Source organism: Melanerpes formicivorus, unplaced genomic scaffold, assembly GCF_026170545.1.
Source record: "Melanerpes formicivorus ecotype bairdi unplaced genomic scaffold, bMelFor1.0.p_v2 SCAF_35, whole genome shotgun sequence".
NCBI classification, from domain to species: Eukaryota; Metazoa; Chordata; class Aves; order Piciformes; family Picidae; genus Melanerpes; species Melanerpes formicivorus.
This window is the reverse complement of record NW_027142387.1, coordinates 8,393,036-8,405,445: the sequence shown is the minus strand read 5'-3', so window position 1 is coordinate 8,405,445 and position 12,410 is coordinate 8,393,036. Positions and strand designations below refer to the sequence as shown.

Below are 12,410 nucleotides of genomic sequence, written 5' to 3'. Positions count from 1 at the left end.
AAGTGACTGGGGATCTGAGACACAGGCAGCAGCTCCACTCTGCTAGTCCTGCATAGGAAAAGAAGATAAAGGCAGGTGCATCTCTCCTCACACAAACAGAAGTTCTCTTTCAGGGCTGACATCGTAGCCAGTGCTTTTGTTGCTTTCTGCAGCAAGACAGATAGACATGCAATGGTAATGAAGTCCTTTATGGCCATAGATTCATAGAATGGTTTAGGTTGGAAGGGACCTTAAAGATCATCAAGTTCCAACTGCCCTGCCATGGGCAGGCACAGCTTCCACTAGGCCAGCTTGCTCCCAGCCTCATTCAGCCTGGCCTTGAACACCTTCAGGGAAGAGGCATCCATGACTTCCCTGGAAAACCTGTTCCAGTGTCTCACCAACCTCACTGTAAAGAATTTCTTCCTAATCTCCAGTCTAAATCTACCCTCCTCAAGCTTCAGTTCATTCCCCCTTGTCCCATCACTACAATCCCTTGTAAAAAGTCCCTGCCTGGCTTTTCTACAGGCCCCCTTCAAGTATGAGAGCCTTCTCTTCTCCAGGCTGAGCAACCCTAACTCTCAGCGTGTCTCCATAGGGAAGGTTCTCCAACCCTCTGATTGTCTTTGTGGCCTCCTTTAGACCCACACCAGCAGTTCAATGTCCCTCTTATGCTGGGGGCACCAAAACTGGACTCAGTACTATTGCGTCATGACTGCAAATGGGCTTAATGAAGCTTATTATGATGAGATGCAGGGGGGGGGGGGGTGCATGCACAAGAACAGGCAATCATAATCAAGCCCAAAATGGCAAATTTCAGAAATGTATCTTTGGAACACATTATGCACTTTAGATTATCTAAATTCATATCTCCAGAACAGTTGCCTTTCTTGAAGAACCGTGATGTACATCTGCTTGCCTTCAGACCTAAGAGATGTTATTTAAATCTATTGCACTGCCCAAGTAGTTCTCCTTTTCAGCTGGACATTTCTGGCTTTTAAAATTTCATCTCCTAAAATTAATTTTCATCCACGTTTCTCACCAGGTCATAAATTAAGTTTTTAATAACCAGAGCTGAAGCAGATGAACAGAAGTATGCTACCTCTTCTTTAACCATTGTCCTTACATGTTATTTCTCCAAGTTGATGGAGCAGAGATTAATGAATACAATAAACAAATACTATTCCAACCCAAGGGAGCAATTTGAGTCAATGTAGTGTCTGCGAAATGCAGACCGTACCAAAGCGCACTGAAATCAGGTTTAGTGCTGTGCAAGATGTTGGGAGCCCTCACATTGCATGTGGAAAAGCTTAGCTGCAGGCAGGATTTTGATCATAGAATCCCAGCATGCTGGGAGCTGTAAAGGACCTTTGGGGATCATCTATTCCAACTCCCCATGCTAAAGCAGCATCACCCACAGCAGGTTGCCCAGCAGGCTTTGTACCTAGCATTACCTTTTCTGCTCCCTGAGTACCCAGCACTGATCCTGAATTTAGAATAAAAACAGAAAAACCAGTGTGAAATTGTAATGGGCACTTCTCCCTCGAGCTGTAAAGTTACTACATGTTTGTGTGAGCTGAGAATCTACTTCCTTATGCTTTCTGTGCTAGATGTAGAAATGCTGTACTCTAAGGGTTTTGTCCTCAAATTGCAGCCTCTTTCAGTTTGCTTTTCATTTTCATGTAGGCTTTACAACACCCAGGTATGCCTGAAGGTGCTATGCTTATTTAATGCAAAGATATCTGCTGATTCCATCTGCTAGTAGAGTTTACCCAGAGCCCCCAACAGGAAGGTTTTCTATATTCCAGGCATTTTTTTCCCCTCTTGATTTACTTACCCCCTCCTCCTTTCAGCCTATACACACTCTATGCATGCTTTTCAAATCAACTAAGTGAGAGGTTCGATGACAAATTAGGCTGGAGGCATCTGTTTCTGCTTCAGTGCTGGAAGTGCTGAGACAAAAATATTCTGTATGTAAAGTGAATTAGTGCATTTATCCAACATTTTGGAGATGATGCTTCACCAGTTGAATTGTCCCTGAAACTGGGCTACTGCTGAAAATGAATTTTGCATGTTATGGTAGGCTAAAAAGAAATTAATAACCCAGATGCACTGGAGAGGACATAAAAAATTCCTTGAAATAGGTGGCAGATTTGTATTTTAGTAACTGAACATACTGACTAGCAGTATCATAGTATCAGTCAGGGTTGGAAGGGACCACAAGGATCATCTATTCAAACCCCCTGCCATGGGCAGGGACACCCCACACTAGATCAGGCTGACCAGAGCCTCATCCAGCCTGGTCTCAAACACCTCCAGGGATGGCGCCCCAACCACCTCCCTGGACAACCCATTCCAGGGCTTCACCACTCTCATGGTGAAGAACCTCCTCCTCACCTCCAGCCTGAATCTCCCCACCTCCAGCTTCATTCCATTCCCCCTAGTCCTATCACTACTTGAGATCCTGAGAAGTCCCTCCCCAGCCTTCTTGTAGGCCCCCTTCAGATACTGGAAGGCCACAATTAGGACACCTCAGAGCCTTCTCTTCTGCAGACTGAACAGCCCCAACTCCTTCAGCCTGTCCTCATAGGAGAAGTGCTCCAGCCCTCTGATCATCCAGTGTTTAACTGTGGCTGAGCAGTTAGTTTTTTAGGAACCTGTGCTAGCAAATGTTTGCCCTTACAATCAAGCATTCTGAAGTTGGACTTTCAAACCCTCAGGATTTAGGATTTTAACATTTCTTTATTTACTTACTTCATTAGTTTAGTCTTTTAAAATTCATTCAGATTTATCTGGCATCTCATTGTTTATCAGTCCATTGATTTAATAAGATACTGCTTTCCAGATTTATGTTTAATAAGATTTAACAAGCTACTTCTTTCCAAATTTGTGTTTAATAAGATTTAATAAGGTACTGCTTTCCAAAGTTCTATTTAATAAGATACTCCTTTCCAAATTTCTACTTAATAAGATGTTGCTTTCCAAATGGATGATTTCTTATCTATTTGTGGAATGCTGATCCATTAACATTCTACTTAGATCACAGTATAACTTAGGTTGGAAAGGACCTCGAGGATCATCGAGTCCAACCTATCAACACAGACCCCATGACTAGACCATGGCACCAAGTGCCACGTCCAATCTCCTCTTGAACGCCTCCAGGGATGGTGACTCCACCACCTCCCTGGGCAACCCGTTCCAATGACGAATGACTCGCTCGGTGAAGAACTTTCTCCTCACCTTGAGTCTAAACCTCCCCTGGCGAAGCTTGAGTCTGTCCCCCCTTGTTCTGGTGCTGGTTGCCTGGGAGAAGAGACCAACCCCTTCCCGGCTACAACCACCTTTCAGGTAGTTGTAGAGGGCAATGAGGTCACCTCTGAGCCTCCTCTTCTCCAGGCTAAACAATCTCAGCTCCCTCAGCCTCTCCTCATAGGGCTTGTGCTCAAGGCCTCTCCCCAGCCTTGTTGCCCTTCTCTGGACACGTTCAAGTGTTTCGATGTCCTTCTTAAACTGAGGGGCCCAGAACTGGACACAGCACTCAAGGTGTGGCCTAACCAAAGCAGAGTACAGGGGCACAATGACCTCCCTGCTCCTGCTGGCCACACTATTCCTAATGCAGGCCAGGATGCCATTGGCCTTCTTGGCCACCTGGGCACACTGCTGGCTCATATTCAGGTGGCTGTTGATCAGCACCCCCAGGTCCCTCTCTGTTTGGCAGCTCTCCAGCCACTCTGACCCCAGCCTGTAGCTCTGCATGGGGTTGCCGTAGCCAAAGTGCAGCACTCGGCACTTGGACTTGTTGAATGCCATCCCATTGGACTCTGCCCATCTTTCCAGTCAGTCGAGGTCCCTCTGCAGAGCCTTTCCACCCTCTAACTGACTAACATCTGCTCCTAACTTGGTGTCATCTGCAAACTTGCTGATGACTGACTCAATCCCCTCATCCAGATCATCAATGAAGATGTTGAAGAGGATGGGGCCCAGCACTGATCCCTGGGGGATGCCACTGGTGACTGGCTGCCAGCTGGATGTGGCACCATTCACCACCACTCTCTGGGCCCAGCCCTCCAGCCAACTCCTAACCCAGCTCAGAGTGTAGTGGTCCAAGCCACAAGCTGACAGCTTAGCCAGCAGTTTGCTGTGGGGGACGGTGTCAAAGGCCTTGCTGAAGTCCAGGCAGATGTTTGCATTGAGAAATTAAAAGCAGGTTGCTCCAGGTTGTTGTTTAATAAAAGGAAAAAATGAAGAGTGTTGATTCTTTTAGTGTCAATAGTACCACAAGATTTTCTTGCAGAGTATAAACCTCACAACCAGCACCTACAGTTTGGGATGCTTAGGAGTTCTGTCATCATAAGAAGCCCAAGCTGCATTTGCATCAGTGCAGTTCTCTCACAGTCAGTCAAATCCTGATACTTTCCAGACCAAGATTTTGAAGACGTTTTGTTTGTTCAGCTTTAATGAAGTTAAATGTATGAATAAAAATTTGCAGGATGGAGACCACAATCAGGTCCTGTGTCTCATGTCTTAGAGAGTAATTGCAGAGAAAGGAGAAGATTAGTGTGTATTACATCAGCTTTCCCTTGAGTAGAAAAACAAAGGTTCATTCTGATAACTTGGGCAGTATTAAGCAGATTATGCTTTGTAAGCACTAAGGTTTTATGCCTAATTCTTGAAGCCAGAAGTAATCTTAAAAAGATGTCTAATAATAATTGGAATGGAAAATGCATCTATTAGCACACACAAAAAAAGGCAAAAGGTCACGCTGACAGAGTATGTGGTGTTTCTTTCTTGGCTGCCCTGCCCTGCTGCTGCAAAATGGAGACTTCAAAATAAAATTTCAATATAATAAAAAAAAAAATTCAAGCATCCTTATTTCAGTAGTTCTCAGGACATCGAAACACTTGAGCGTGTCCAGGGAAGGGCAACAAGGCTGGGGAGAGGCCTTGAACACAAGCCCTGTGAGGAGAGGCTGAGGGAGCTGGGATTGTTTAGCCTGGAGAAGAGGAGGCTCAGGGGTGACCTCATTGCCCTCTACAACTACCTGAGGGGTGGTTGTGGCCGGGAAGGGGTTGGTCTCTTCTCCCAGGCAACCAGCACCAGAACACGGGGACACAGTCTCAAGCTGCGCCAGGGAAGGTTTAGACTCGAGGTGAGGAGGAAGTTCTTCACCGAGCGAGTCATTCGTCATTGGAACGGGTTGCCCAGGGAGGTGATTGAGTCACCATCCCTGGAGGTGTTCAAGAGGAGATTGGACGTGGCACTTGGTGCCATGGTCTAGTCATGGGGTCTGTGTTGATAGGTTGGACTCGATGACCCTGACTCAATGATCCTCGAGGTCCTTTCCAACCTAAGTGATACTGTGATACTGTGGTCATCCCTTCCCTGCTGGGCAAGAGGAACGTGTAGCGGTGGGTAACACAGCATGTATGAGTGTCAGACCTAAGGGTTTGCATTCCACATTGTGTCGTGGATCACCTCTTTCCCTTGCTGAATGTGCTAGCTTTTAAAAGAGACACTGACTGCAGGTTCAGTTAAGATAAATCCTGACATTGTTTCTTGCTAAATGTCCTTGAAGATTGCATGCAGGAAGGTGACAACTCAGGCTTTATAAGTTTTTTGTTTCTGGATTTTTTTTTCTCTTTTAAGAATTTGAGACATGAGATGGACTCCAATCCCAGACTCTTGTGGAAAGTCCTTGTGCCCACCTGCAGTTGTAGAAAATATTAATTACATTTAGTAGTGCCTTTTTGTTTTTTCCTTGTGGCTCACCATCTCCGCCAGAGTACTTATCTGCCCCAGAACTAACATCCTTTGCTCTCTCAGACTATCAGTCTACAAAGCCAGAACTGTTCTTAAGTTGGATTTTTTTCAGCAGTGCTTTGAGGTACTGAATAGGAAAGGGATTCTGGTCTCAGCTGCACCATTGTAAAACACAATTTTATCTGTGAGACATTTCCACTGACCACATTTCTCTGGATTTTCACAGCTGTAACTGACATCAAAATTTAAGTCTGAAGTTTCTCTTGATTTTTCAAAGCCCTGAAACGTCTCTTACTTAAATACCTTCCTATTGTAGTGAATCTTCTGGGGGGGGGGCGGGGGGGAAAGATGCATGTAATCTTGTGTTTTGGCTTCAGTTAGAAGTTCCTTTTTGTACAGGCACATGATTTTCTTCACAATTCTCTTTTGACTGAATTTCTAAATCCATGTACTCAGTCACTATCAGCTAAAGCAAATAAAGGATTTGAAGACCTAATGGAGGACAAAGGTGTTTTATCCAGCATTGGGTAAAGCTTCCACGCTCCTCCTACCAGTGCTCTTGTCCTCCTCCATTGCTGCTTAGTTTTGGAGGCCCACAAGCTCTTCATGCAGCTGCTGTTTTGACTGGGCAATTGTGTGTGGGATGGGACTTTGGCATGGGTAGCATGGTGTCTTGCTTGGGCTTCCACCAGGCACAAGCTAAAAGAGTAAGTGTAGAGTTATACTTTCTACAGAGAGAAACTTATAGGAAAATAATCATGTTTTGTGGTTTGGTTGTTGCCCATTTCCTTGGTAGAAAACTAAAATTTGTGTACAAACTTTGTTACAAACAAATTTGTTTTGCTAATATAGCATGAGGTTACAAAGTGTCATAAAAGTGTGTACAAAGCTGTCATTAAAAAAATAGTATCTTGGGTACAAAACACCTACATCAACTTTCTACCGTGACAACTGATCGTAAGAATGCCACTATTGTTGTCAAACATGCAACTTGTGGAACAGGGTATGTCCAGAGAAGGGCAGTGAAGCTGGTGAAGGGTCTGGAGGACAGGTCTGGTGAGGAGCAACTGAGGGAGCTGGGGTTGTTTAGTCTAGAGAAGAAGAGGAAAAGGGGAGACCTCATTTTGCTCTACCACTCTCTGAAAGGAGGTTGGAGATGGGATGGGGGCGGGGGGGGGGGTGTCAGTCTATTCTGCCTAGCATCGAATGACAGGACAGGAGGAAATAGCCTGAAATTGCACCAGGGGAGGTTTAGATTGGATATTGGGGAAAATTTCTTTCCTGGAAGAGTGGTCAGGCATTGGAACAGGCTGCCCAGGGAGGTGGTGGAGTCACCATCCCTGGAGGTGTTAAATAAGTGTGTGGACATGGCATTTTGAGGCATGGTTTAATGACCACAGTTAGGTTGACAGACTCAATGATCTTAGAGGTTTTTTCCAACAAAACAAGTCTATGATCCTATCATTCTACTTAACAGGTGGTAGAAGGATAAACTGCCAAGCTAAAACCCTTTGAAAGTGAAATTGTTTGTTCCTAAGGGGAGCTTGATATTTTTTCTTACAAGAATAAACAGAAAAATCAGTCTGTCTGAGAAGGCAAACTTGAATGAGTGAATTATTTTTTGGGTAGTATTTAAAAGTTGGTAGTATTTAAAAGTTACTTGAGTGCTATATTGTCAACAAGAGCTGCATGTTGACTTTAAAGTTTGTCTCCAACTACAGGTACACAGGGATGTCTGTGCCTGTATGTTAAGTAGTAAGCTTTCAGTTCCAGATATCCTGATCAGGCTTTGAATTGCTCTTTCTGTAAAGAGATACCAAAATCAGCATATTTCCCAGTTATTATCTTCTTACTGTGTGTTTAGTACTAACACCCATGTTACAAATGGATTAGAAAGCAACATTTCTTCACTGAACATATTAGAAAAATAGTAAGGTAGAAGGTAAAGAGCGACAGAATTCAGCACGTGTCATCCTGCCACATCTTGATTTCCATGGGGTTGTGCTATAGTGAAGTTCTATATAGACTTTAATTTTGTCTGCTCAGTTGTCCAGTTTCCCTAAGAGTTGTTTATATATGCTCTTTTATGAAAGAGGAAGGTGGGGGGGGGAATCACTACCTAAAGAACTGTCCCTTTATTTGAAGGTTCAAGCTCAAGTGCGGCACGCAAAGCTCAACTTCGACAAACTGAAGACTGATGTCTGTCAAAAAGTGGATCTTCTGGGAGCAAGCAGATGCAATCTCCTTTCTCATGTACTAACAACATATCAGGTACGCAAAGACACAGTGACCTTCCAAAGAAAGATTCCCACATGATGTGGGGGTTTTGAAGAGGTTACCATGGTGATACTCAACTAGTATTGGAGGGAAGATGTTACATTTGCCCTGAAAGCGACTTGGTGTTAAAGCTGGCATTGCACTGACATTTTCTTGTGTCTTACAGACAACACTTCTTCATTTTTGGGAAAAAACTTCACACACAATGGCAGCCATCCATGAAAGCTTCAAAGGTTATCAGCCATATAAATTCACTATGTTAAAGGTAAGGAATATATTGATATGTTTGCTGCCCAGTGATAGCAAGTAAGAGATTAAACAAGATGTAGAAAGCACACATTCATATTTTGGCCTTATATTGTCTCACAGTTTTATCCCTGCTCTGTCTTTTCATTTGGTCTCTTCTCCCAGGCAACCACCATCAGAACAAGAGGACACAGTCTCAGGCTGCACCAGGGGAGGTTTAGGCTGGAGGTTAGGAGGAAGTTCTACACAGACAGAGTGGTTGCCCATTGGAATGGGCTGCCCGAGGAGGTGGTGGAGTTGCCATCACTGGAGGTGTTCAGGAGGAGACTTGATGGGGTGTTTGGTGCCATGGTTTAGTTGATTAGGTGGTGTTGAATGATAGGTTGGATGTGATGATCTTGAAGGTCTCTTCCAACCTGGTCTGGTCTATTCTATTCTATTCTATTACAACTTTTCCATTTAATGCTCAACTGGCTAATCAGATCAAACACTGCATGTGTTTGACCTTCCAGTACATGAAGGCTACAAGAAGGATGGAGAGAGACTGTTTACAAAGGCCTGCAGTGATGGGATGAAGGGCAATGGCTTCAAACTAGAGAAGAGTAGATTTAGATTGGATGTTAGGAATAAGTTCTTTACCATGAGGGTGATGGAACATTGGAATTGGTTACCTGGGGAGGTTAGTTGAGGGCTCTGGGCAACCTAATCTGGCTGAGGATTTCCCTGCTTACTGCAGAGAGTGTTGGACTAGCTGACCTTTGGAGGTCCCTTGCAACCCAGACCATTCTATGATTCTATGTAGTGTGCAGTGACCGGTGAATATTTCAAAGGATCACACTATTCAGGGCTGCATCTATGTATTTAAGTGATAACTAGGATTGTGTTTGATTATTCATAAAGAATGATAAAAATCCATCAGAATTAGGGATTTATGTGGCTCTCCAAAATCCCACAAGTGAATTAATACTATTTTGCCTTTGCATGTTTTTAAAAACTCAAACTCTTTACCTAAAAAACACCTTATTGGACTGGGTCTGTTTAGCCCGGAGAAGGGGAGACTGGGGTGGGGGATCTCATTAATACTGATCAACATCTAAAGGGTGGATGTTGTGAGAATTGAGTCAGACTCTTCTCACTAGTGTCCAGTGGCAGGACAAGAGGCAACAGAGGGGAAGTTTAGGCTCGAGGTGAGGAGAAAGTTCTTCACTGAGAGAGTAATTCGTCATTGGAATGTGCTGCCCAGGGAGGTGGTGGAGTCACCATCCCTGGAGGTGTTCAAGAGGAGATTGGACGTGGCACTTGGTGCCATGGTCAAGTCATGAGGTCTGTGGTGCCAGGTTGGACTCGATGATCTTTGAGGTCTCTTCCAACCTTAGTGATACTGTGATACAAACTGGAACAGGAAGTTACACTTAATCATAAGGGGAAAAAAAATCCCTTTGAGGATGGTGGAGCACTGGAGCAGGCTGCCCAGAGAGGTTGTGAAGTCACCATCTCTGGAGGCACTCAAAACCCACCTGAACCTGTTCCTGTGTGATTTACTCTAGGTGACACTGCTCTAGCAGGGAGGGCTCCACTGATGATTTTCAGAGGTCCCTTTCAACCCCCACCAGTCTGTGATTCTGTGCTTGAATATAAGTATATGCAGGCTCATGGTTCCCACACCTGTAGTCAGACTTTTTAACCCTTGTTTGCTCTGGGAAATCCTGTTTACATTAACTATTGATATTTGTTGGTTCATTTTAATCCTTGAATATGGAATATGTGCAATATCTGACTGAAGCTTGAGTTCAGAGTTTTGCCCAAGTATGTAAAAATAACCACTCTGTATTTTCCTGGTCCTGCCTGCACCTGCATAGGTATTTTCTTTGTCCATTACAATTTGAGGGTCAATAAAAGAACAGGAAAAATGTGGGGGAAAATGGTTAACTTCCCAGTTATCCCCATAGACATTTTTGTCATGTAGTTATTTTGTGCAGCATTGTAACTACATCTTTGGCTGGTCCTATTTGCATGGGGGAAAAATAACATTTCTGTGAAGGAGGCCTGATGGAAGGGTTCCCTGCAGAGTCACAGGGAGGAATGAGCAGCTTGCAGCAAAGCCACAGTTCTCTTGAAGAGACAACCCAGTTTGGAAATAATGAGAAGTCATAGCCCTATGAAATGCTCATGCATATGACACATACAAGTGGGAGTTGGGGTGCATTGTGCTATATAGGTTGCAGCTACTCCAGAGCTCCTGGAAAAGAACCACCTGAAGGTACAAGGTTTCTTTCAGCCCAGACTACCAAATTTGTCTGTACATGAATATGGTCTATTTAAAGTTGTTTTCAGGAACATGGTTTGGGAGGGACAGGTTTCTGAAATCTGAAGTGCATAAAAGGAATAATGTAGGTCTGCAGAGATGCTTAATTCAGTTCTGGGTAAGCCCATGTGAGCCAGGAAAGCAACTGAAAGTGATGAAGGCATCCAGTGTGTCCAGAGAGCTGTCATTCTTCCCATGGCAGGGAGGTTGGAGTAAATGATCTGTAAAGGTCCCTTCCAACCTACACCATTCTGAGATAAAGAGCTGTTACTCCTGCACCTTAAAACATCACAACAAACCAACCAAATCAATCTCTCCTGAGGACAAAAATAAAAAGAGGCTCGTGAACTGTTCCATCTTATCCATCCTCTGAAGAATCCTGTCCTGCAGGAGAAGGCCTCATTTGCTACGAAGTGAACAAGGCTCTAAGCTTCCTTCTTGCATAGTGCACATCATGGAAGATGGGATTGAGCCAGAGCTTGTGTCCAGATTTCAGCAGGAGAGAGCTGGGCATAGTTACCATGACACTGCTTGTAATTGCCTACAGACTCACAAATTGAACTCCAAACCAGAAATAAAAATCTGCTTTATCTCCCCACCATTGCAGGCACCTGATTCACAGCCTGGGTTTAGCACAACCAGGGTCCTGCTCAGGAGCCTGGGGGAGGATGCAGGGCAGGGCAGTTCTCATAACCTCCCTATGTTAAAATGTTTCTAAGGAATTTATTTCTCTTTGCTTTGATACAAATCAATTTCAGTCTAATTTGTCTAGGCAGCCTATATCATTTCTTCATACCTATATTGTTACTTTGTACCTAAAAGTGTGATTACTTGAACAAGACACATGATGTATAAAAATATGTTGTAGCATTTGAACACCATGGAGGGAAACTTGTTCAGAAAATGGACCTGTCCTGGAACGTGCAATACCCTGGTGGTGGAGGAAGAGAGAGATTTTGAGATGTTTCTTCCCTTTTTGTACTTCCTCCAGTCTGACTTTGAAATTAGGTTAGGAATCTATGATGACAAAAGACAAGCTATATTGAGTCCACACACATGTAACGAGCACTCCCTTGAAGCAAAAAGTAGCTGTAAAAAATGGTTGTGAATATTGCACTGTGCTTGGGATGCAGCCTAACTTTGTTATGAGAATCTTAACTATTTTTATTGCTGGCCTCTTATGCTGAAGCAAAGTGATTTCCTGCTTTTGCTGAGAAATTATGCTAATCAGGAGGTAGATTTTGTACTACAGAATTTCATGGAACTCTGTACTTTCAGAAGACAGCTGCTTGGGAGTAAGACTGTGTTACTGCATTTTAGTGTTGCTCCTTAATCCTACATTCTAGAGCCTGAAAGAGATAATTTTCTCTACCACAGTTAAGTCCCCTCCATAATCTTTTTCCCCCCAATTAGTAGGTTTTGTTTGTTTGTGTTAAATCATTGCTAAAGAGATCAAAACCTAGTGGTTGCATCAGGTGAGACTGTGTTGCTTGAGAATAGATGCCTGCTGCCACTGCAGGTGCCTTATCAGGGTAAAGTCACTTCACCCAGACTTGTAATTTATGAAGGGTGTGGGACTTCCACTAGCCTTGTATCTCCTCTGCTAGACCTGGGTGTGGAATAACAATATATGTTTATGGTCAGGGAATTGATCCCTACCAGTCCTATCATATGTTCATGCCAGAGTAACAATATATTAAGAAGGAGTTGCAAGCTAATTCTATGTTGAGACTACATGGTATTATTTTTTTATGAAGCATAATAAGTGGCTGTAGCTGATCTAGGGTAAGAGAAGGTTTTGGTCTAGCTACCCAGTGAAGATTTTATGTCTGCTCTCAACTTT

General features: G+C 43.8%; 1 protein-coding gene across 3 annotated transcripts in view; it reads left to right on the top strand.

Moving 5' to 3' along the window:
• The window catches only part of ICA1 (islet cell autoantigen 1), an 81,098-nt gene that overhangs the window by 43,559 nt on the left and 25,129 nt on the right, over nucleotides 1–12,410 (top strand). For all 3 annotated transcript variants that reach the window (XM_068157095.1, XM_068157094.1, XM_068157096.1), the window contains 2 exons: nucleotides 7,885–8,010; nucleotides 8,183–8,281. In XM_068157095.1, the coding sequence (XP_068013196.1) occupies nucleotides 7,885–8,010; nucleotides 8,183–8,281 (225 nt within the window). The remainder of the gene's footprint in view (nucleotides 1–7,884; nucleotides 8,011–8,182; nucleotides 8,282–12,410) is intronic.